The sequence below is a fragment of the Dendropsophus ebraccatus genome, chromosome 14 (assembly GCF_027789765.1).
Source record: "Dendropsophus ebraccatus isolate aDenEbr1 chromosome 14, aDenEbr1.pat, whole genome shotgun sequence".
Classification (NCBI taxonomy): Eukaryota; Metazoa; Chordata; class Amphibia; order Anura; family Hylidae; genus Dendropsophus; species Dendropsophus ebraccatus.
In genome coordinates this window covers 19258781-19284741 of record NC_091467.1, presented here as the reverse complement: position 1 = coordinate 19284741, position 25961 = coordinate 19258781, and the positions used below count along the sequence as shown (strand labels likewise).

Genomic DNA, 25961 nt, shown 5'->3' with positions numbered 1-25961 from the left:
GACACAGTACATTATACCTCATTAATGGGGTAGTCTCCCTCCGCTCCACATTCTGCCACCTCCCGTCTCAATACCAGGCTGCATACAGGGGACCGAAGCGGCGGAATACGGGAGGCAGCAAAATGCACTGTATCACTCCCATTATTCCTGTGTATTATAATATAATTGAAACGTTTTATATTAATATAAAATAAGAGGGGTACCATGTGTATTATAATTCATTTGTATTATATTCAGAAGGTGCAGTGTGTGGGGCAGAAGACCCTAGGATTTGCATATAACAATATGTATTTGCATCAAACCATCCCTGTATATTCATCTTTTGTATCCAGGTATTTTTTGGGGGGAAATAAGTGTAGCAAACAGCATGGTATTACTGGAATCAGACACAGTAAAGATGGCGTCCTGCGCCTCAAGCGCCGCCCTCTAAGATGCTCGCTTCCTATTGGTCGCCTTCCTGACCCCGTCTGACAGCTCGGTGCAACCCGGAAGTACAACCGGTCAGTAGCCCGGCCACGTGTTTGGTTGAGGACGGGAAGTCGGCAGAGTGATCGGTCCCGGAGCTAGGTAAGTACCGGGGCCGGTGCTCAGGCGGGGACTGACGGTAAGGCCGCCAGTGTTTCAGCTCCTCTGCTGTGTGTTTCCAGAGACAACACCCCGTCCCGAGCAGCCATGGCAGTCCGCGCCTCGTTTGAGAACAACAATGAGATCGGTTGCTTCGCCAAACTGACTAACACGTATTGCCTGGTGGCCATAGGAGGCTCGGAGAACTTCTACAGGTGGGTGACGTCACCCTGGGCTTACTCTACTCTGATGTCACTTGTTGGTCACGTGGTGAGGAGACCAGTTCTTATAAATACAGCTGTATGTGATAAAGCAAAAGGGGGGGGGGATCAGCCATTATATGGAGCTGTGTTTATAAGTGATGCTATATCCTGCTGAGTGACGTCATACCCAGTGGTCACATGACCAATAATGCTAACATTGTGTAACATCATGTGCGCAGTGATTAGAAAAACCCTTCTGCTTTCCTTCAAGGGTATAAACCGGTTTAAAAATGATGTTGATGATTCAGTTTAAAGTGTTTCTGTCCCTTTAAAAAAGGGGGGGGGAACTTTTGACATGTTAAAGGTTTTTAATTAAGTGTTGTAACCCTCCCGACCAGTCACCAGAACAAGTGTGCGGCTGAGCGCTTCTTCCCCCGCTCTCCGTGCGGTGACCAAGACGGAGAGAACACACTTAGCAGGCTCTTCTCCCGACACGTTCTGTCAATTGGTCGGGGTCTGAACACTGAGGGGGGGGGGGGGGGACTCATTACAGGGTGTACGATATACACTGGGGTATACTGCCCACTGCAGCCAATCACAGCTCAGCTTTCAGCTCTGGTAAAATGGAAGAGGAGCTATGATTGGTTGCTGCGGGCGGTTTACACCAGTCTATATTTTACACACTGTGATAAATCTAGGCCCAAGATCCTGACCGGTGGTACATGTCTACAGAGCCCGTTTGAAGAGATGGTCTCATCAAGGGTATGTGTCCCGTACACATTAGAGGAAAAAGTCAGCCAAACCGCCATTTAAGGCAACGCTGGCTAACCTTCTAACAAATATGGTGGCCTCCTGACTCCTTAAAGGATGATCTCCATTTAAAAGAGGTACTCCAGTGGAAAAAAACATCTTTCAAATCACCAGGTGTCAGAAAGTTATATAGATTTTGTAATTTACTTCTGTTTAAAAATCTCAAGTCTTCCTATACTTATCAGCTGCTGTATGTCCTGCAGGAAGTGGTGTATTCTCTCCAGTCTGACACAGTGCTCTCTGCTGCCACCTCTGTCCATGTCAGGAACTGTCCAGAACAGGAGATGTTTTCTATGGGGATTTGCTACTGCTCTGGACAGTTCCTGACATGGACAGAGGTGGCAGCAGAGAGCACTGTGCCAGACTGGAAAGAACACAGAGGAATATATAACAACCTTTCTGCTGGAGCTACTGAATACCCCATGCTCACTGATACAGTTGTAGAGCAGGTCTTTATAGAGGGGTGTCCTAGGTACACAGACAGGGGATGTCCTTATTTAATAAACCACTGGGGGGGGGGAGGGTTCTACTACTTCTAGTTTAGGAGCAATGTAAAATATTTAACAGTTTTATTTTTAGCATATTTTCTCATATAAAGAGGTCATGGAGGGGCTCTTGCCTGATCTGACCTCGGGAGTGTAGAGACGCTGCTGCACACTGGGTAGGACAGTCACTGGGGCGGGTATTGTGCACGTGTTATGTTAATCTGATCCCAGTGGCTGCCAAATGTCAGCTAGTTGTCTTGGCATCTGTGCAGCCCAGTGTCTCTGCCCGCCTGATGTCAGCTCTGAGAAGAGAAGCACCATAGGGGTGTGTTCACACATGTAAAACATTTCCAGCAGAAAATACACATTCACATTGTGCAGGTTTTGTGACAGGTTTGTCTCTTAGGCTGGGTTCACACTACGTTTTTGCAATCCGTTTTTTGCAAAAAAAAATCGGATGCAACTGTGTGCATCCATTTTGATTTGTTTTTCCATTGACTTCCATTATAAAAAAAAAAGGATCATTTTTTTAACGTACACAAAAACATAGCTGACCTTACTTTTGTGTCCGTTAAAAAAAACGGATCCGTTTTGATCCCTTTTTTTAATAATGGAAGTCAATGGAAAAACTGATCAAAAAAGATGCACACAAATGCATCAGTTTTAAAAAAAAAAAAGGATTGCAAAAACGTATCGTGAAGCCAGCCTTCTGCCAAAAAAACAGCAACAACCGGGGTTATCGTACACGTTAAAGGGGTTGTCCGGCGCAAAAAAATTATTCACAGAATAACACACATTACAAAGTTATACAACTTTGTAATGTATGTTATGTCTGTGAATGGCCCCCTTCCCCGTGTCCCACCACCCCCACCCGTGTACCCGGAAGTGTGGTGCGCTATACATACCTGTCATGTGCCGACCACGGTCTCCGATCCTCAGCAGTGACGTCTTCTTCGGGCGGCCGGCTGATCTTCCCGAGTGCCGGCCGCCCTCTGCAGCCTCATCCGAAGCTCAGCCGCGATTGGCTGAGCATAACTGTGCTCAGCCAATCGCAGCTGAGCAGCTGATGACGTGGCCTCGTCATCAGCCGCTCAGCCGCGATTGGCTACGTCACGACCTGGTTGATGGATGCCCCACTCAGCTACACGGTGACTGGGGCGGGACACCGCTGCAATCACTGATTGGCTGAGCAGGCTAAAACCTATCCATCTGTGACATTGAACCTGGGTTGTGACGTACCCGGAAGTGGGGAGAAGATGACAGCCGTCAGGGTCAGGGAGCTCTGTCATGTCCCTAGCAACCAATCAGATTCCTTCTTCCATTTCCCAAAGAGTCTGTGAGGAATGAAATGTGGAATCTGATTGGTTGCTAGGGGCAACTGGGCCAGTTTCACTTTACACCATGTTTGATAAATCTCCCCCATAATGTTACTTCATACAACTAAACCCCCTGTCTCTCTGTATATTCATCTTACAGTGTATTTGAGGGGGAGCTTTCTGAGACCATACCGGTTGTGCACGCCTCAATAGCCGGATGCAGAATCATAGGAAGAATGTGTGTAGGTGCGTATATGCTATATATATAAAATTACAACTCTCAGCCTTCTATTGATTTGTGTCCATTGATTAGATAGAGCAATCAGTTTTTTCTTCTGGCTGTAATCATTACATATGATTGTTATAGTGGTGGTGCACGTTACTTCCCATAGCTACTCATAGTACAGAGCACAGACTTGCTGAAGGAGTGAACCTTGAAGAGGCAACAGGGTTGCTCATACAAGTGCTGTGGCCTCTTCAGAGTCGGACCCCCACCGATAACATTGATGGCCTGTCCCGTAAAGCCCAAAGAAAAGACATGATGGAAATACTGAGATATTGGATCTGTATACGTGTTCACTTTTGTTATAGGAAACCGAAATGGCCTCTTAGTTCCAAACAGCACAACAGATCAGGAGCTCCAGCACATAAGGAACAGTCTGCCGGACACCGTGCGCATCCAGAGGGTGGAGGAGCGGCTGTCAGCGCTGGGAAACGTAATCTCCTGTAATGACTATGTCGCCCTCGTACACCCCGATCTGGACCGGGTATGCTTTAATATATATACATATATACACACACATACAGGGTGGTCCATGTGTTTGTTGATTTAGCAGACTCTGGACTTTCTATGTCTCAGAACATATTAGGTTCTCATTTTTCTTTCTGTGTTTCAGGAGACGGAGGAGATCCTAGCGGATATACTGAAAGTAGAGGTTTTCAGGCAGACGGTTGCTGATCAGGTCCTTGTTGGCAGTTACTGCGCCTTCAGTAATCAGGGGGGGTTGGTGCACCCCAAAACATCCATAGAGAACCAGGATGAGTTGTCATCATTACTCCAAGTCCCCTTAGTGGTAAGAAACTCACTTTTGGTTTTGGATTCTTCATGAATTTCAGCTTCATCCTCAGCTACTATTCACTTCAATGGGAGCTAAGCCGCAGTTGCTCAGCCCAGCCACTAGATGAAACATGGATCTGTCTGTATACATGGATGGATCAGATATTGATAGACCATTGATGACAAGTCCTGGAAATACCCTTTAAGCATGTGTTTTGTGGGAAAATCCTATACACGCAACAACATGAAGTCTTTACTACATTATTAACCCCTTCACGTCAGCGATACGGCTATATACGCTCCTGCTGCACGTACCTCGTGCAGCAGGAACATATATAAACGTTCCTGGCTGTGAAGGGGTTTTAAATGTGTACAGGGCCGTTTTAGTGCGATTAGCCCTGCACAGATTACTGTCCCCAGGCCTGGGCATAATGACAGGCAGCCGCAGTCATTAACCCCCTTAAGCGCCACGATGCACAGCAACTGCACCATTTAAGGTAGTCAGTGACAGGACAAGGACCTGTCACTGACTGATTGGGACCCCCGCAGCATGGCCATTCCGTCCTGTCGGATCTTCGATCTGTGCATAGAGTCTGGTCTGGCAGACTCTATGTAAAGATAGCCGATAATACTGATGAATGCTATGCTATGGCATAGCATTCATCAGTATATGCAATCAGAGCATTGCATATATAAGACCCCTGGGACTTACATATGCAATACAAAATGTGTAAAAAATAAATATATAAATTTTAAAAAATATATATAAAATAAAAGCCCCAATAAAGATTTATACAAATCAAAATCTATGTAAAAAACAAACAAACAAAAAGTAAACATATTGCATATCATAGTGTGTGGAAGTATCCAATCTATTAAAATATAACAATATTGTTCCCGCACTAAACAGCGTAAATGAAAAGCGAAAAAAAAAAACCACAAGGATTGCTGATTTGTTTTTTATTAATTAAAAAAAAATATAAAAATGTATTTATTACACCAATATGATACCATTAAAAACTAGGTCATGGTGCAAAAAAACCCAACCAGCCCTGTAGGTGGAAAAATAAAAGCGTTATGGCTCTTAGAAGGTGGGGAGGAAAATTATATTAACCCCTTCAGGACTGGGCTAATTTTTGTTTTTGCGTATTTGTTTCATCTAAACATAGTGATAGTTCAGGCAATTATGCACGCGGAGAGTGCGCCATGTGTGACGCTCGGCTCAGGACACTGTTAACAATGCTGCTGGGGGTAAGGAAGAAGGCTGGAGATGTGACAGGCTGTTTCCAAATAGCAGCTCCCCCTCCAGTGTGTGCTCATCGCTGCTGCTGCTGCTGCCGGACGGCTCTGGAAGCTGCACTCACAGCGGGCCGTGCCCACCCTCTCCCTCACATACAGTGGCTGCAGGGGATCAGGTATAGGTCAGCACATCCTCCCTCCACCGGGCCCCGCACTCTGTCCCGCTCAGGAATCCTCGGGGCCCGTTATCATTTGTCAGTGTTGGAAGCAGGCATGAGTGACACTCTGCCCGGGACACTGACAGCAGATATATGTGACAGGGAGGATTCCTGTGCGGGAGAGAGCGGTGCCCGGGGGAGCAAGGAGGTGCCGACCCCATACCTGACCCCAATTGTATGTGCGGGAGGGGGGAGGGGTCAGGGCAGAACAGCAGGTAAAATAGATAGATTGATATGAGAGAAATTAGATAGATATAGATGTCTCATATATCTATCTCATCTATCTATCTCTCTATCTCCTATTATCTATCTAGTATCTACTATCTATATATCATCAAATCTCCTATCTATATAAAATCTATCTATATTAGATCGATAGATTATATATAGATAGGAGATAGATGATATATAGATAGATATGAGAGAGGAGATATATTATAGATAGATGATATACAGATCGTAGATAGATACAAGATAGATAGGACTCCTATCGATATATAATCTATCTATATCTCCTCTCTCTAATATCTATATATTATTATCTATCTTAGATAGAGAGGTTGATCGATAGATAGCTATAGCAAACAATATAGGCAGCACTGTGGGTGCCAGCAGACAAATCCTAAACCTTGGATCAAATCAGCTAGTAAAAAATACTCCGCAGCACTCTGATTGTAGTACAAATGTGAAAATGTGGATTTATTCCATAAAATGATGTGCAGCAAACTTCATAAGTAAACCACAGGGTTTTGGCGTCTATGTGCCACTTGAAAATGACATAGGAGACGCCGAAACGTCGTGTTTCAAATGGGTGTGGTTTTCAAAAGGGGGCGTGTCATAACTATTGCTCAATTTATCGTTACCGCGGCAATATGTACGATAAACCGCGATATTAATTTAGGCCATTATCGCCCAGCCCTAATTCAAACTTTTATTAGGGGAGGGTTTTCTTTATTAATAAAACCTTTTTTTTCTTTTTATACTTAATACAACAATGATCAATTAGATCATTGCTGTATTACTCTGGTCTGCAGCAGACCAGATACATCAATTGCCGAGTTGGGGTCAGTGTCAGTGCGACGCTGAGCCCTGGCCCAGTAAGCAGAAGGAGATCCCACTAGGCACCAGGCAAAGGGGGAAATAATACATTTAAATGCACCTGTTTTGACAGCTGCATTTAAATGCATCATGAAGTAAATTTACTAACTGGTTCGGCAAGGGATTAATTTGACCTGGACATCCGGGCACCAATGACCTTGGTCATGAAGGGGTTAAAGTGTTATGTAAATCTGTGTATTTGCGTAAAATGGGTGATGATGGCTGTGTGCACCTGTTAACCCAAGTGTTATCTTCTCAATTGCCAGGCTGGTACAGTAAACCGAGGCAGTGAAGTGATTGCAGCAGGAATGGTCGTGAATGACTGGTGCGCTTTTTGTGGCCTGGACACAACAAGTACAGAACTGTCCGTCATTGAAAGTGTATTTAAGCTTAGTGATGCTCAGCCAAGCACCATTGCCACCAGCATGAGAGACTCTCTGATTGACAGGTATGCGACTTTCCTTTACTTAAACAAATGTATCATGTTGCTGAAGAAGTTAGATGCAGCCCTGGAAAATATGGAAATGGCCTTAGGGCTGCATCCAACTTCTTCAGCCACCGGTCATCTAATGCAGAGAGTTTGGGTATGCTTATCTCTACTTATCTGCTTTCTTCCATAAACAGCGCCACCCCTGTCCTCAGGTTTGTTTGTAGTATTACAACTCTGCTCCATTCACTTCAATGGGACTGAGCTGCAAGATTACACACGAGTGGAGCTGTTATTGGGGCTGTCTGTAAGGCATAGCACTACAGGCTCACAGATTCCCTGAGTGTCACCACTATGTAACCCTATTTAGTTATAGCTCTACTACTTATTATCCTAAGGTTTCATTGACCTTTTTGCTTTTTCTTCCATTTTAGCCTGACATAAACCGTTCATCATTCTAACAGTCGGCCGCCGTCGATCAAATTGTACCTGGCCGTTAACAGAAGAGGATCACTACTGTACTAGTTACGCCGCCACTGCTTCAACTACTCTATGTAATGCATAATCGCTGGACAGAAGTATCTGTGTACAGCATACCTGGTAAAAATAAGCAAGTGTATATATAGGCTGCACTTAATCCTTATCTCCAAATATAATAAAATACATTTTTATAACTTCATTCAGTTTTACAGACCAATACATTATATGGAATGATTTGGAATGAGCTCATCCACCAGGCACATCTAGCTAAATAACACATTGGTGCTAAGGTTTTAGGCAGGTGTGGGGGCAAATGCTGCTTAGTATGAACGTGGAGTAGTACCCCAGTTCATACATTTTACTGCATAGTTAGGCCACGTTCACACTTAGTGTGACACTGGCCGTTCTGTGACCCAGCTGTGTCACAGAACGGCCGGTGTCAGTGAAGTTTATCTTGGCCGGTACTGCAGTACCGGCTGGATAAACTTCATTTGTATTGAAATGGGATGCGGGCGTATCCGTGTGCACCCTCATCCCAATTCGCCATAGCACACAATGGAGCATGTGGCCGGAGCCGCACTGTCCATTGTGTGACCTGTCAGGAATGTGCGGCTGCTATTCAGTGAATAGCAGCCGCACAAAACTGACATGTACAATGTGTATACACTCCGGCCAGGATTCCCTCTGACTGCAGTGCAACATAACTTTTATATTAATCACGGCCATTGTTTCAAATCGGCAACAATGGCAGTGATTAATAGAAAAGTTATGTTGTGTGAACGTAGCCTTAAAGTGTATCTGTCACAAATTTTTTTATGTCACTGTGTGGTTACAGAGGATTCGGTGCTGTGTGACAGGAGTACCTTCGGATAGCTGCTTTTAATCCAAGATCTGTCCTGGGGTCCGTTCGGCAAGTGATGCAGGTATTGTCCTAAAAAACAACTTTTAAACTTGCAACCCCGTGCCATATGGCTGGGGCTTAGAATATCTGTGCCCTAACTTTGCACCACCCCTCCGTCCCTCCTCCCCACCCTCTTCATCATTAGGAATGCTACTGGAACATTTTCTCCTGTCTTAATGATCCAGCCCATGTTCAGTATTCACACATCTGATGAATATTAGGCAGTCTGCCAGGAGCATTCCTAATGATGAGGAGGGTGGGGAGGAGGCACAGAGAGGGTGTGCCAGCCTAATGCATACACAATCTAGGCCAGTGATTTTCAACCAGTGTGCCGCGACACATGGTCGGGTGTGCCGTGGGGAAAGTTCCCCAAACTATGGTGCCCCTGTGAAACAGGAGGAAACAATGGGAGAGAAACCTGGGGATGGGGGAGAAACAGGGGAGAGAAGCATGGGGGAGAGAAACATGGGGATGGTGGAGAGAAGCACAGGAGAGAAGCATGGTGGAAAGAAGCATACAGGCCCAGGTTTCACAATGAGTGAGTATAAATACATTTAGAATCGATATTATTAACTATATGTATAATATGTACTGTTTTAGTGCCATTTTGGTTGGTGGTGTGCCGCGGGATTTTTTTAAGTATAAAAAGTGTGCCGCGGCTCAAAAAAGGTTGAAAATCACTGATCTAGGCCACGGCCGTTTGACACAGGGCTGCAAGTTTAAAAGTTGTTTTTTAGGACAATAACTGCATCACCTGCCGAACGAACCCCAGAACAGATCTCGGATTGAAAGCAGCTAACTGACGGTACAAGTGGTTTGCAGATTGTGGGTGCAGAGTCGCTTTAAACATTTACACAGACAGATTTATCTGACAGATTTTGGAAGCCAAGGCAAAGAATGGATTTGAGAAGAGAAGAAATCTTTCCTTTTGTGACCTGTTCTCTGTTTATAGTCTGTTCCTGGATTTGGCTTCAATGATCTGTCAGATAAATCTGTGTAAAGGCACCCTAACATGTATCTTATTGGTTTATCCGCTTTAATATGTCTCCTGAAGATCCAAAATATGGAAGGGTAAACGCATTGAGGCAGTGTAAGGGTATGTTCACACTGAGCAAATGTGGCGGAATTCCTGTCTCTCAGTCTCAAATGGCGTCTCTATGGGAAGGCTCACTCTTCGCTCAAAGAATTGACATGTCTTTTCTTTGAGTGGAAGAAATTCTTTTTGGGCGGTAGTTGAAACATCCTGTTTTTTACCGCTGTAAAAAAATCTGATGAATTTTCTATAATAAAAGATTTCTGGAAGCATGAAAATGGTGAGTGCTGAGATTTGAACTTTTATGATATTCTTTGAGTGGAGGCGTGCAAGCCCTCCCATAGAGACGCCCGGGTACCGCCTGGGTAATAGGCTGTATCCCGGAATTCCAGGCACTACCCGGGCTGTCTCTTCCTTCCCCACGAAACGAGAAGGCATTGGGAATCAAATGCTGTAGGTTCGAGAATGTTTGAGTTCGCTCGAACCTGCAAAATCCTAAGGTTTGATCATCTCTGTCGGTGAATAACAGGGTGAGTATTGCCATCATATTTTTTTTTTTTTTTCCTGATACTTGCCCAGTGGTGGACCCACCCAGAGAGGAAACAGAGAAGGGCAGCCCATGGCATCTGCTTCATTGGTTGTGCCACACCGTTTGCTCCTCAAACAACCATGTGGCACAACTGACTTGTCACCCCCCCCCCCCCCCCCCCCCTTACTCTATGTGCGGTTCTCCAAAAGTTTAAGTGCTGCAGATTCACTATATACCTGTATAACACTGGTCTGTCTCTTCTTTCTGCTCTAATATGGCTTCATTTCATCGGGCAGTGCCATCTAGGCGGGCTCCATGACTGTTGTTCTGTGTGTGATGAGCTACACTTTACTCTATAGATCCAGTCACTGCTATTCTTGAAGATAATTTTCAGAGGGCCACTCAGTTACGGCCCCCCTGACCTGTGCCAGTGATTAGCAACAATGGTTACTAGAAACCCTGATTCAGCTAATACTAGGCCCCTGTAAAAGTGTCAGTGATCATCCGAGAACTGGGAAACCGCCGGAGGAGCTGGATTTTATATATCTGTAGCTATGGGAGTTAATGACTTTTATGGTGCGTTTACACAGACTTATATGACAGATTATTGAAGCCAAAGCCCCAGAAATGGATTTGAAAAGGAGAAATCTCTGCCTTTCCTTTATGACCTGTTCTGTTTATGGTCTGTTCTGGCTTTGGCTTCAATAATCTGCTAGATAAATCTTGTCTATGTAAAAGTACCATTAGGTTATGTTCACACACACTTTTTTTGGCTTAGTAATTTGCAAAACACTGAGGCTATGTTCACACACTGTTGAAATTGAGTGAGTGCCATTTAATGGCAAATAACTGCTTTAAAACAACGGCCGTTGTTTGACATTAAATGGCACTCACTCAATTTTAACAGTATGTGAACATAGCCTTTCCACTCCTGGCTTCGGTTGCAAAATACTGTGTGTGAACATAGCCTCCCAAAACATTTTCCCATACATTTGTAGCTGTACATAAGCAATATTTATATACTGAATGACCCCTTTGTTAGACACACCTGTCCTTTCAGAATTACAGCTTCCCTGTATAGAAATGAAACACATGGCAGTTAGTAAGTCTCCTAAAGATCAGTTTCAGGGTACAAGCACACACACCGTATACGCAGCAGATTTGATGCTGTGTTCAGTTATTTAGATCTAATCTGCTGCATATCTGTTGCGTATCTAGCTGCGTATACGGCGTGTGTGTTTGTACCCTCAGTGTGGAACAAGCACTAACAAACCCCATTAAATTCAAAGGGAGAATCAAGCATCCATTTCCAACAGTGAGGTTTTTTAGGTGAATCAGACGCCCTCCCCTCTGCAGATCAGAGGGTACTTACTTAAATGCATGAGTCGTCCACTGATGTTAACATAGCTTCGGCAGGAAAAGCTGGATCCGGTCCTGGTAAATATCTCCCATGATTGGATCCAGTTTTTCCCAACACCTGGGGGGAAGCAGCACGGAGTTATAAGGCAGCAGACTGCTGCTATAAAGTGATTTACTTGTAAAATCATAATCCTATAAAGCACCTGTGAAGAATTGAGTTACTCGGAGCATATAAGTATATATCCCCTGTACTGCATATGTCAGATGTAGCCTCGGACTGAGTACAAGGCTATTTCAGACATGTGCAGTACAGAGGGGATAGGACGCAGCTGTACTGCGCATGTCTACCAAATTGCTACACACTGCTAAGCCCACCTTAGGATGATGATCACATGACAAAGGGCTGTGAATCAACGCCCATAGAAGTGTGATTACAGCCAAACCCATCACTGGGACCGGGACTAGACCTAAAGAAACGCCCAGATGACTAGATGGAAGCGCATTTAGCAGACGGGAATCAATATACATATGTCTGCAAAGTGTCATGGGATGTATTAAAAGTGGTTTAATAGCCTTTTTTTTTTTCTTTTTCGATTGGTTCCCTTTAAAGTAGGATAAAGATTTGGTGGGTCCAATCCGATGCTGTTATATTCGGATTACATTTCTAACATGTACTTTAAGGGTGCATTCAGATGTACAGGATCCGCAGCAGATCTGATGGCGCAGATTTGACGCTGTGTTCAGTTATTTAGTTACATTGATATCATCGCCATCTGCTGCGGATCCTGTATGTGTGAACGCACCCTAAAGGATCTTTCCTACATTTCTTCATAGGACTCCTTGAAGTAAAAAAAAACAAGGAAACAAATTCAGGGCAATGGTAAATAGATTTAATTTAAATAGTGCATTTGGGAAGAAGCAACATAAGGCACAAATTGTAGGAAGACAGACAAAACAAAAAGAGGTAGAGAGAACTACCGTGCACAGAGACACCCGCCACCCGAGCCTTCTCAGGATGTCCCATATAGATGCATATTTATTACCTTTGTGATATCACCACTTAGCAGTAATGTTGAGTATAGGAATGGTTACTAAACACAGATGAGCACAAATTGAGTATGCTCGAGTCCAATCGTGCAACATCTGAATGTCAGGGGCTGAAGAAGCTGGATGCAGCCCTGTCCAGGTAACACGGATACAGCCTTAGAGACACACTCCAGTCGAGCCCATCTCTGTTGCTAAACTAAATGCAGTGAATTGCCAATTGATTTGTTTAGTCTTCAATGGTCATTTTGCTTTTCAATTTGATGGGTTGAGGATGAGGATTTCCTTAGTCTTCCACAGGTGATATAATTATACTCAGTGCATCAGGTATTATCACAGCTGTTCTTTGTATGGGAAATCCTCAAAACATGAGCTGTTGGTGAGGCCTGAGGACTGGAATTGAGAAGCACTGAGCTAGAGGGCCGAAGGTTCCCCATCCCTGTTAAGAAAAACAATCAAACACCCCTTTGTTATGCTATTAAGCATTCTAGCCAAGACGTGCACAGTGTGTATATCCAGGACAGGGAGGTGCATGACATATGGATTCATTTTTTGGTTTTTATTTCCCACTATCCTTCAGGTCCTGCACAAAGCATTAAAAAAAAAAAAGTGTTAACAGGTCCCCTTTAATGTACACCTCAGGAAAAATAATACTTCTTTCCATGAATCCATCCCACACCTGGCGAGTTTCGTGCACAAGCCCTATTAATTAGGATAGGGCTCATGCACGTTACTTGCCTGGCGTCAGCAATGGTGAACTGGGGAGAAAAGAATTTAGTGAACTTAGTGTATACAGAAAAAAACCCAATAAGTGCTCCATAAAAGAACATGAAAGCCATGAAGGAGTGTTTGTTATAAATAATGGTAGCTATAGGTGATTCAACAAGTATAAAGGGGGATTCCAGAAAAAATGAACATTTCCCCTATCCACAGGGTGGGAAAAGTAGGAGATGGGGTGGGAAAAGTAGGAGATGGGGGGGGGGGGGGGATGTCCGACCTCTGTACCCCCCCTGCCTATCTCCATATCGGGCCCCAGCTTCTGTATTATGAATAGAGCCGCGGGAACAGAACGTGACCTGCGGCTCTATTTATTCCTATGGAATGGCAGAAAGAGCAGAGTACAACCTCTCTTCCAGTGTACTCACCTCTCTCCATCACTCCATGCTTGCGTGCTGTACCTGCAGCTCTATTCATAATACAGAAGCCGGAGTCAGATATGGAGATTGGTGGGGGGGGTACAGAGGTTGGACCCCCCGCGATTAGTTATACAGTAACCATATAACCTTTGTGCAAAATTACATCATAAATATGCAATAGGATATCCGAAGAGGCACGGGTGAATACAGTATGCAAAACTGGAAAAAAGAAAGGAAATTTACGTTTTGCCCATAAACATGTACAGCGTCTCCAAGTGACATCAATGGTCCAGAGGTCATTAACAAAAGGTCAAACATCTAATGTGGTCCAGCGCATATTTTACATTGGATTTTTTTTAAAAGACCCTTTCATTAACCAACGTTAACAGAATACAGACAAACACCTAAGACATAAGGAAAAAAACATTTTCAGAATGTAAGCTTCTTCAAATTCTTTTAATGTGAAGGTGCAGACGGCTTTATTCCTAATTAGGGCTATGGACACCTGTTTATTTAAATGCATTACACTGGTGAAATTTTTTTATTTCAAACCAACTGATTTCAGAAAGTTTTATATTTGTAATTTACAAATAATTAAAAATCTCAAGTCTTTCAGTACTTATCAGCTGCTGTATGTCCTGCAGGAAGTGGTGTATTCCTTCCAGTCTGACACAGTGCTCTCTGCTGCCACCGCTGTCCGTGTCAGGAACTGTCCAGAACCGTAGGGAATCCCTATAGAAAACCTCTCCTGCTCTGCACAGTTCCTGACATGGACAGAGGTGACAGCAGAGAGCACTGTGTCAGGCTGGAAAGAATACACCACTTCCTGCAGGACATACAGCAGCTGATAAATACTGGACAACTTTAGATTATTAAACAAAAGTAAATTACAAATATATACTTTGTAACTTTATGACAAAAGCTGATTTGAAAGATTTCTTTTTTCACCAGCGTCACCCATGTGCCCCTTTAAGGCTATGGGCACTGTAGGAGGCATTTTCTATTCATCAAACGCGTTCTGCGTTAACTTCTATTTCAAATAATCTTATATTATAAATCCCATTCGCAGTTATGCGATCATACCTGATCTTAGACGATCACTTGGGACTCAGGGACCGAGCCAAACTGTTGAACATTTTTAATGAATCTCTTTGGAATAAAAATCTAAATATATTCACTGAATTAAGAAAGGGGAAAAAGTAATTTTGGAATGCCATTACTTTTTATTTTTAATTAAATGCTAAATAAAGCAACTAAATGGCCTTCATAAACAAGTTCAAGTGTTTAGAGGAAGCAAAGCACCCACAGCAAACTGCAGAGGCTGCAGAACAGAAACTAAGTGTTTAGTAAGGACTAGAGCTGAGTGAATCTCACGGCATTTGAATACTGGTGGCTGCAGAAGTTGGATGCAGCCCTAGGAAGTCCCGGAAAACATGGATACAGCTATAGGCTGCGTTCACACTACGTATATTTCAGTCAGTATTGTGGTCCTCATATTGCAACCAAAACCAGGAGTGGATTAAAAACACAGAAAGGATCTGTTCACACAATGTTGAAATTGAGTGGATGCCGCCATATAACAGTAAATAACGGCCATTAATTTAATATAACAGCCGTTGTTCTAAAATAACAGCAAATATTTGCCATTATATGGCGGCCATCCACTCAATTTCAACATTGTGTGAACAGATCCTTGCTGTGTTTTTAATCCACTCCTGGTTTTGGTTGCAATACTGACTGAAATATACATATACTGACTGAAATATACGTAGTGTGAACGCAGCCATAAGCCTATAGCAAAAAGGTTCATGCACTATAGCTACAAAAGGTGTCCATAGCCTTTAATGACCGCGTTCATCTTACGAGTCCCTTTCAGAAAGAGAAGAATAGAAGAGTAGTGTAGGAATGTAAAAGAAGCATGGGAAACAAAAGGAATGCTGCTGGAAGGTATGCTTTAAGTATATATATGTCTAACATATCAAATGTTCCCTGTTTTTGGTTGTCATAATTTCACAGAATTATAAAACCACGCATGGTTGTCTTGAGTGGGGAATATCAATCTTCTAGAAAATCCAGTACTACAGTATATTCCCGATCAGATCTCCTTTTTAAGCCAGGACCTGGGGGCATTCGCACGGTCTGTAAATACGGGCGATGTGCTATGGTAAGGAGTTTGGAGCTCCTGCAACATTTATTCAATATGATGCCAGGAGCTCCAATTGTTCGCGCTAGTATACTGACCCACTGTGTGTCAGTACAGTAGTGCGAAGATTTAAAGGAGAAGTCTGGCGAACATTTTTATTTTAGTATTGTATTGCTGCCCAAATGTTATACAAATCCCCAATATACACGTATTACGGGAAATGCTTATAAAGTGCTTTTTTCCCTGCACTTACTACTGCATCAAGGCCTCACTTCCTGGATAACATGGGGATGTCACTTCCGGGATAACATGGTGATGTCACAACCCAACTCCCAGAGCTGTGCGGGCTGTGGCTGCTGGAGAGGATGAGGCAGGGATGAAGGACACAGGGCACTGAGCATCCCTCTGCCATCATCCTCTCCAGCAGCCACAGCCTGCACAGCTCTGGGAGTCGGGTTGTGACATCACCATTTTATCCAGGAAGTAACATCACTAGAGATGAGCGAACCTTGAGCATGCTCGAGTCGATCCGAACTCGGTTGTTCGGCATTTGATTAGCGGTGGCTGCTGAACTTGGATAAAGCCCTAAGGCTATGTGGAAAACACGGATATAGTCAATGACTGTATCCATGTTTTCCAGACAACCTTAGAGCTTTATCCAAGTTCAGCAGCCCCAACGGGGTTCGGATGGACTCGAACATGCACGAGGTTCGCTCATCTCTAGACATCAGCATGTTATCCAGGAAGTGACATCACCTTGTTATCCAGGAAGTGACATCACCATGTTATCCAGGAAGTGACATCACCATGTTATCCAGGAAGTGAAGCCTTGATGCAGTAGTAAGTGCAGGGAAAAAAGCCCTTTATAAGCATTTCCCGTAATAAGTGTATATTGGGGATTTGTATAACATTTTGGCGGCAATACAATAGTTTAATAAAACATTTCGCCGGACTTCTCCTTTAAACAGTTTCGGAGCTCCCAGCATCGCAATGAATGAATGATACGGGAGCTCCAAACTCTGTACCATAGCCCATTACCCGTATTTACAGACCATGTACGGAACGTTTGTGTGAATGGCCCCCTTACTCTGACTAAGCTGCCAATAAACACCATTACTGAAATTCAACACCTCACATGTAACCAAGATTCTCCAGTAGGAATGTTTTGTGTATGTCTCATCGGTCCTGACAAGTAAGACTTTCTAATAGTTTTTATACACAATTACCTGTGTGATTTACCATACACATTTTCCTATGTGTACACCGACATGCTATTTAGAGTGTTCACACTTACGAGTACTATGTAAACACTTTAAGCTTTGATACTTACATTACTGTACATTTAAGATTAAAAAAAAAGCATCTCGTGCAAACTGCCTCTAAAAAGTTACCGGAAAAGTTTTGGAGAATGTGGCTTTAGCATTCGATCTGCGACCGCGGAGTGCGCCTTAAGTTCATTGTGTGCCGATGCAACTCTTGCATTTGTCGGATTCTATCTTTTTGCCACATCAGGTTTGGCGGCATGGGGTATTTCTGTGTGCCGTGCAGGTATCTGAAGGGGATCCTCACATGACAGGCGGTGGCGCGGCACCGCGGTTGAGGCATGGGTGGGAGCAGCATCCAGCGTTTGCGTTCGGCACAATACCGATACGCCTCTTTTCTGTATTGTTTGTCTATATCGTCGCTGTTTTTCCAACCGCCGATGATGAAAACATCATCTTTGTAGTAGCAGATAGCTGCCCCTTCTATGCCTAGGACTTCTGGCGGTAAACTCTCCAGAATTTCATTGGAGACTTGTCTAGAAATTTTACTCTGAGCCTCATCGACGGTCACAGGGTAGCTCTTAGGGCAGCAAGAGGCGGTATTATAGAAATTGGTGCATGCAACAGACATCTGAAACGCACAGTAATTGTCCAAGAGCGGCAGCGACTCTATATCTTGCCACCGGCTACTCTCAATGTCATACCTGCAGTTTATTGTTCTAAGGCCGTCTTCATTATCGCTATCCACCGGCGTGCGAGCAGTTATGTAAACATAGCGATCTTCTACACTAATAGCCTTGACATCTCGTAATATCTTAGGGGCAGATTCTAAGATCTGCCACTTGTCCTGCTCAGGGTCATACACCGTGACATCTTTGAAGCCAGGGCTAAAGTTGCCGTGACCGCCGATACTGTACAAGTTCCCCTTCACAGACATAAGGCCAAAGGAATGTTTTCGAGTGATCAGATTGCATACTTGCTCCCAAACGTTTCTGCTCGGATTGTATCGCTCAACAGTCTTGGCAAACCCGGGCTCCATGGAACCGGCCACGTACACATAGGAGTCAGTGGCCATGACTGCGTGTCCGTCGAGGTGATTGTGAATGTGAGGCAGGTTCACCCAGCGATCTTCATGAATAAAGTAACCGACACATTCGCTTAAGTAGTCGCCTCCTTCCGAGACCCCTCCGATGACCATAATCACGTCCATATTCTGACCATAGCGTGGCAAAGACGTCATGTGGGTGGCCAGTGACTGCAGATTACCGGCTTGTAAGTTTTCTGATCGTAAAGCGTGACCCTCAACGGCCTCCGCAACCAGCTGCAGGCAGGCCTCATTTGTAGCCACCAGCCTGTCAGCTTTCACGTGTCTAGTAAGGTAAGTGGGTTTCATCTGAGAGAGTCGAAGGAGCCTGAACAACTCCTCGAAATATTTCTCTCGCTCGTCTGTGTTTTTCTGAATCCATTTTAGTATGGCTTCAAAGAGGATCTCTTCAGAATCTACCGTGATCTCCGGATCGGAAAGCCAGTCTCGGACAAGGTGGAATGGAAGCGTGTAGAATTCATCGTCCTCGATGACCTTGTAAAAATTTCTACGAATCATGTCGGCCGATTTCAAAGCGAGCTGGTTGAGGGTGTACATGTGAGCCAGGCTGTGAATGGCCACGCAGTTCGAGAGGTTGAGTTTTTTCTTCAGAAATTCTCCGCAGAACTCCTTCAACCGGAGCAACAAAAATCTAAAAGGTTGTAAAGTAGCAAAACACGATAAAAGAGGTTATATCACATAGGAGAAATAAAAGTCGGTGGTCTGCTATAAGCAGTAGATGAGCCCAAACTGGATGATCGGTAAGTTGATGGACAATACAATGTACAACTGCCGGATCCACTGATTTCAATGGACTGGACATTGTTTATTGTAGATAAATAGTATAAGGGTGCCTTCACACCTACCGTATCGCAGCAGAAAATCCGCTGCGGATCCGCAGCAGATTTGTAAGTGCGGATTTGATGCTGTGTTCATTCATTTAGATAAATCTGCTGCGATACGGTAGGTGTGAAGGCACCCTAAACATGCAAACATACAGAACATAGTCATATTTAGATTATTTTCAGCACATAGAAAGCAAAGGATCCAGTCAAGTATATGTCTGTATACCGGTCAGCCAGTTTGCCATCATACATTGTACACAGCCTCCCTGTGGACAGGGCTCATACACGGCCTCACTATGGACACAGCCTCCCCATGGACAGGGCTCGTATGCAACCTCCCCCCTATAGACAGGGCTCCCGCACAGCCGCCACCTCCCCCTATGGACAGGGCTCCCGCACAGCCTCCTCGCCCTATGGACAGGGCTCCCGCACAGCCGCCTCCTCCCCCTATGGACAGGGCTCCCGCACAGCCGCCTCCTCTCCCTATGGACAGGGCTCCCGCACAGCCGCCACCTCCCCCTATGGACAGGGCTCCCGCACAGCCTCCTCGCCCTATGGACAGGGCTCCCGCATAGCCGCCTCCTCCCCCTATGGACAGGGCTCCCGCACAGCCGCCTCCTCTCCCTATGGACAGGGTTCCCGCACAGCCGCCTCCTCCCCCTATGGACAGGGCTCCCGCACAGCCGCCTCCTCCCCCTATGGACAGGGCTCCCGCACAGCAGCCGCCTCCTCCCCCTATGGACAGGGCTCCCGCACAGCAGCCTCCTCCCCCCCCCATATGGACAGGGCTCCCGCACAGCCTCCTCCTCCTCCCCCCCCCCCCCCCCCCTATGGACAGGGCTCCCGCACAGCCTCCTCCTCCCCCCCTATGGACAGGGCTCCCGCACAGCCTCCTCCTCCTCCCCCTATGGACAGGGCTCCCGCACAGCCTCCTCCTCCTCCCCCTATGGACAGGGCTCCCGCACAGCAGCCTCCTCCTCCCCCTATGGACAGGGCTCCCGCACAGCCTCCTCCTCCCCCTATGGACAGGGCTCCCGCACAGCCTCCTCCTCCCCCTATGGACAGGGCTCCCGCACAGCCTCCTCCTCCCCCTATGGACAGGGCTCCCGCACAGCCTCCTCCTCCCCCTATGGACAGGGCTCCCGCACAGCCTCCTCCTCCTCCCCCTATGGACAGGGCTCCCGCACAGCCTCCTCCTCCTCCCCCTATGGACAGGGCTCCCGCACAGCCTCCTCCTCCCCCTATGGACAGGGCTCCCGCACAGCCTCCTCCTCCTCTCCCTATGGACAGGGCTCCCGCACAGCCTCCTCCTCCTCCCCCTATGGACAGGGCTCCCGCACAGCCTCCTCCTCCTCCCCCTATGGACAGGGCTCCCGCACAGCCTCCTCCTCCCCCTATGGACAGGGCTCCCGCACAGCCTCCTCCTCCTCTCCCTATGGACAGGGCTCCCGCACAGCCTCCTCCCCCTATGGACAGGGCTCCCGCACAGCAGCCTCCTCCTCCCCCTATGGACAGGGCTCCCGCACAGACTCCTCCTCCTCCCCCTATGGACAGGGCTTCCGCACAGCCTCTTCCTCCCCCTATGGACAGGGCTCCCGCACAGCCTCCTCCCCCTATGGACAGGGCTCCCACACAGCCTCCTCCTCCTCCCCCTATGGACAGGGCTCCCGCACAGCCTCCTCCTCCTCCTCCTCCCCCTATGGACAGGGCTCCCGCACAGCCTCCTCCTCCCCCTATGGACAGGGCTCCCGCACAGCCTCCTCCTCCTCCCCCTATGGACAGGGCTCCCGCACAGCAGCCTCCTCCTCCTCCCCCTATGGACAGGGCTCCCGCACAGCAGCCTCCTCCTCCTCCCCCTATGGACAGGGCTCCCGCACAGCCTCCTCCTCCCCCTATGGACAGGGCTCCCGCACAGCCTCCTCCTCCTCCCCCTATGGACAGGGCTCCCGCACAGCAGCCTCCTCCCCCTATGGACAGGGCTCCCGCACAGCCTCCTCCTCCTCCTCCCCCTATGGACAGGGCTCCCGCACAGCCTCCTCCTCCCCCTATGGACAGGGCTCCCGCACAGCCTCCTCCTCCTCCCCCTATGGACAGGGCTCCCGCACAGCCTCCTCCTCCTCTGCCTATGGACAGGGCTCCCGCACAGCAGCCTCCTCCTCCCCCTATGGACAGGGCTCCCGCACAGCCTCCTCCTCCTCCCCCTATGGACAGGGCTCCCGCACAGCCTCCTCCTCCTCCCCCTATGGACAGGGCTCCCGCACAGCCTCCTCCTCCTCCCCCTATGGACAGGGCTCCCGCACAGCCTCCTCCTCCCCCTATGGACAGGGCTCCCGCACAGCCTCCTCCTCCTCCCCCTCTGGACAGGGCTCCCGCACAGCCTCCTCCTCCCCCTATGGACAGGGCTCCCGCACAGCCTCCTCCTCCCCCTATGGACAGGGCTCCCGCACAGCCTCCTCCTCCTCCCCCTATGGACAGGGCTCCCGCACAGCCTCCTCCTCCTCCCCCTATGGACAGGGCTCCCGCACAGCCTCCTCCTCCCCCTATGGACAGGGCTCCCGCACAGCAGCCTCCTCCTCCCCCTATGGACAGGGCTCCCGCACAGCCTCCTCCTCCCCCTATGGACAGGGCTCCCGCACAGCAGCCTCCTCCTCCCCCTATGAACAGGGCTCCCGCACAGCCTCCTCCTCCTCCTCCCCCTATGGACAGGGCTCCCGCACAGCCTCCTCCTCCTCCCCCCTATGGACAGGGCTCCCGCACAGCCTCCTCCTCCCCCTATGGACAGGGCTCCCGCACAGCCTCCTCCTCCTCCCCCTATGGACAGGGCTCCCGCACAGCCTCCTCCTCCCCCTATGGACAGGGCTCCCGCACAGCCTCCTCCTCCCCCTATGGACAGGGCTCCCGCACAGCCTCCTCCTCCCCCTATGGACAGGGCTCCCGCACAGCAGCCTCCTCCTCCTCCTATGGACAGGGCTCCCGCACAGCAGCCTCCTCCTCCTCCCCCTATGGACAGGGCTCCCGCACAGCCTCCTCCTCCTCCTCCCCCTATGGACAGGGCTCCCGCACAGCCTCCTCCTCCTCCTCCCCCTATGGACAGGGCTCCCGCACAGCCTCCTCCTCCTCCCCCTATGGACAGGGCTCCCGCACAGCCTCCTCCTCCTCCCCCTATGGACAGGGCTCCCGCACAGCCTCCTCCTCCTCCCCCTATGGACAGGGCTCCCGCACAGCCTCCTCCTCTCCCTATGGACAGGGCTCCCGCACAGCCTCCTCCTCCTCCCCCTATGGACAGGGCTCCCGCACAGCCTCCTCCTATGGACAGGGCTCCCGCACAGCAGCCTCCTCCCCCTATGGACAGGGCTCCCGCACAGCCTCCTCCTCCTCCTCCCCCTATGGACAGGGCTCCCGCACAGCCTCCTCCTCCCCCTATGGACAGGGCTCCCGCACAGCCTCCTCCTCCTCCCCCTATGGACAGGGCTCCCGCACAGCCTCCTCCTCCTCTGCCTATGGACAGGGCTCCCGCACAGCAGCCTCCTCCTCCCCCTATGGACAGGGCTCCCGCACAGCCTCCTCCTCCTCCCCCTATGGACAGGGCTCCCGCACAGCCTCCTCCTCCTCTGCCTATGGACAGGGCTCCCGCACAGCCTCCTCCTCCTCCCCCTATGGACAGGGCTCCCGCACAGCCTCCTCCTCCCCCTATGGACAGGGCTCCCGCACAGCCTCCTCCTCCTCCCCCTATGGACAGGGCTCCCGCACAGCCTCCTCCTCCCCCTATGGACAGGGCTCCCGCACAGCCTCCTCCTCCCCCTATGGACAGGGCTCCCGCACAGCCTCCTCCTCCTCCCCCTATGGACAGGGCTCCCGCACAGCCTCCTCCTCCTCCCCCTATGGACAGGGCTCCCGCACAGCCTCCTCCTCCCCCTCTGGACAGGGCTCCCGCACAGCAGCCTCCTCCTCCCCCTATGGACAGGGCTCCCGCACAGCCTCCTCCTCCCCCTATGGACAGGGCTCCCGCACAGCAGCCTCCTCCTCCCCCTATGAACAGGGCTCCCGCACAGCCTCCTCCTCCTCCTCCCCCTATGGACAGGGCTCCCGCACAGCCTCCTCCTCCTCCCCCTATGGACAGGGCTCCCGCACAGCCTCCTCCTCCCCCTATGGACAGGGCTCCCGCACAGCCTCCTCCTCCTCCCCCTATGGACAGGGCTCCCGCACAGCCTCCTCCTCCCCCTATGGACAGGGCTCCCGCACAGCCTCCTCCTCCCCCTATGGACAGGGCTCCCGCACAGCCTCCTCCTCCCCCTATGGACAGGGCTCCCGCACAGCAGCCTCCTCCTCCTCCTATGGACAGGGCTCCCGCACAGCAGCCTCCTCCTCCTCCCCCTATGGACAGGGCTCCCGCACAGCCTCCTCCTCCTCCTCCCCCTATGGACAGGGCTCCCGCACAGCCTCCTCCTCCTCCTCCCCCTATGGACAGGGCTCCCGCACAGCCTCCTCCTCCTCCCCCTATGGACAGGGCTCCCGCACAGCCTCCTCCTCCTCCCCCTATGGACAGGGCTCCCGCACAGCCTCCTCCTCCTCCCCCTATGGACAGGGCTCCCGCACAGCCTCCTCCTATGGACAGGGCTCCCGCACAGCCTCCTCCTCCTCCTATGGACAGGGCTCCCGCACAGCCTCCTCCTCCTCCCCCTATGGACAGGGCTCCCGCACAGCCTCCTCCTCCTCCTATGGACAGGGCTCCCGGTTCCCGCTCCCGGTTCCCCTCCGGTCTCACCTGTCGGACAGCTCCAGCACCTCATGCACATTGCCGGTGCACACCCGGATCTGCCCGGTGTACATGTACTGGATCACGGCCTCCACAGTCTCCAGGTCCGGCCCGGGCTCCGAGCTCCACTTCATGTCCACCCGGCCGGAGCGGGACTCCTCGAACTGCCCGGACAGCAGCGGCGCGAAGTAGTCGGTGGCGGCGGCCAGCACGGAGCGGTGAGCGGGGAACTCGCGTCCTCCTCCGCCGAACACCAGCGTCATGTCACAGAACAGGCCCTGCTTCCTCTGCTCGTTCTGCCGCCAGGCCAGCTCCGAGCAGTGGCTCTCCGACATGAAGACCTCGGCCTCCCCGTCCTCCAGGGCTCCGTCCCGCTGCTCCGCATCCTCCGGGGCTGGAAGTTGGGGAGATAGCGACGTCATGGCTATAGCCGCAGCCATCTCGGTCTCCAGGGTGGAGAAGCCGCCGGGAATCCGGCCTGACAACCGCCGACGTCACCACAGCCTGTCAGTGCACGTTACGTCATCACGCTGCCCTGCGTGTAGTTACAGCGTCCTTATTGCTGCGTTACTAGAGAGAAGCTACAGTTAGTGGTGGGCGTGTCTTCATGTCTCCTGTGGCTTCCATGTTTGTGGAGACCAGTACTATGGATTATGTTGTAGTAGTAGTGCAGGCTGGATGCTTAGATTTACAAAAGGATGAGCTCAGCTACACAGGCTCACTCACACAGTATAGAACATAATAAGCCTGTTGTGTGATACAGTTTGCTGAGAAGGGGGTATCTAACACTCTGCAGGCAGTGTTGAGCGAACTTCAGAAAAGTGTCCGGCCTATAGATGTATCCAGGATTTCCCGCAATGCCTAGGGTGGCATCCAACTTCTCCAAAGAAAAAAGTTTTTACCGCTACTACTCCAACAATCGTTGCTAAGGGTGGGTTCATACCGAGGAATTCTCGCAAATAATATCCGCGGAATACCGTCGGCTTTCCGCGCACCTTTCCGCCGGCTCCATAGACACCATTCTATGGGCCGGCGTATTCCGCTATCCGCCGAAAGAAGTGACATGTCTAAAGATTAACTAAAGATTGTTAATCTAACAAAAAAGGAAAAAAATTATATACAAAACAGAAAACAAAAAAAAAATGTGAATTTAGAAATAAGAGGGAAAAAGAAAAAAAATAAATGTAATAAATTAGTAAATATAAAGCAAATCTGATCTATAATTCATTCCGATTGGTATTTTAGTTTGTAATTTCAGAATCCAGAAAGCTTCCCGGTTTACTAAAGTCCATTGTATGTTGCCCCCTCGGATCTTCTGACGTATTTTTTCTAATCCGAAAAACTTCAGTGTGTGAACTTGTCCCTGATGCTCGTTCTAGCTGCACCTGAAGTTTGGTACCGTATGTCATGAATGTGTTCTGAAATGCGGTCTTTTAATTTGCGGAATGTACATCCAACATAACTGACCCTGCAAGTTGTACATTCTATACAATAAACAACTCCTTTACTATTGCAATTTATAAAAGATTGTATATGATATGTTGCCTGTTGTTTAGAATCGCTGAATGTTTGGGTTTTGTGTGTGAACTGGCACTTATTGCATCATGCTCCATTACAGGATTAAAAACCTTTGTGTGTTGGCCATGTAGTTTTAGTTTTTTCCTTCTCCTCTTGCTACAATCCTACAGAACTGTTCGCAAGAATTGGTCCTGATACAAAATAGATATCTTTGTACTATGTGTTTTATGGCTACAGATGTTTACTATGTTTACTATATCCTGTGGAAAAAAAACCCAACATTGTTTCAACCTTCTGGATATTATTTTTACGTGCACTAGGACTAGATAGAAGATCTTCCCTGCGTTTTTCGTCCAACTTCTCCACATGCCATGAGTTGAATGTTGAGTGTTCGGGTTTGGCTACTTTTCTTACACTCGCTCAACACTACTGGTAGGTGTTCTGCTGCTCTACA

The 25961-nt window shown here is 48.5% G+C and overlaps 2 protein-coding genes across 2 annotated transcripts; one reads left to right on the top strand and one right to left on the bottom strand.

Moving 5' to 3' along the window:
• The first annotated feature begins 460 nt into the window (after positions 1 to 460).
• On the top strand, positions 461 to 8096 carry EIF6 (eukaryotic translation initiation factor 6). Its single transcript, XM_069951777.1, has 7 exons — positions 461 to 567; positions 648 to 779; positions 3539 to 3624; positions 3970 to 4145; positions 4275 to 4451; positions 7257 to 7438; positions 7852 to 8096. The coding sequence occupies exons 2-7, from the start codon at positions 673 to 675 to the stop codon at positions 7859 to 7861; spliced, it is 738 nt and encodes a 245-aa protein (XP_069807878.1). The 5' UTR covers positions 461 to 567; positions 648 to 672; the 3' UTR covers positions 7862 to 8096.
• Positions 8097 to 16942: 8846 nt separating this feature from the next.
• On the bottom strand, positions 16943 to 24522 carry KLHL11 (kelch like family member 11). The gene is made up of 2 exons (XM_069952158.1): positions 23999 to 24522; positions 16943 to 19040 (listed from the first exon to the last, which is right to left on the bottom strand). The coding sequence occupies exons 1-2, from the start codon at positions 24427 to 24429 to the stop codon at positions 17459 to 17461; spliced, it is 2013 nt and encodes a 670-aa protein (XP_069808259.1). The 5' UTR covers positions 24430 to 24522; the 3' UTR covers positions 16943 to 17458.
• Between the last annotated feature and the right edge of the window lie 1439 nt (positions 24523 to 25961).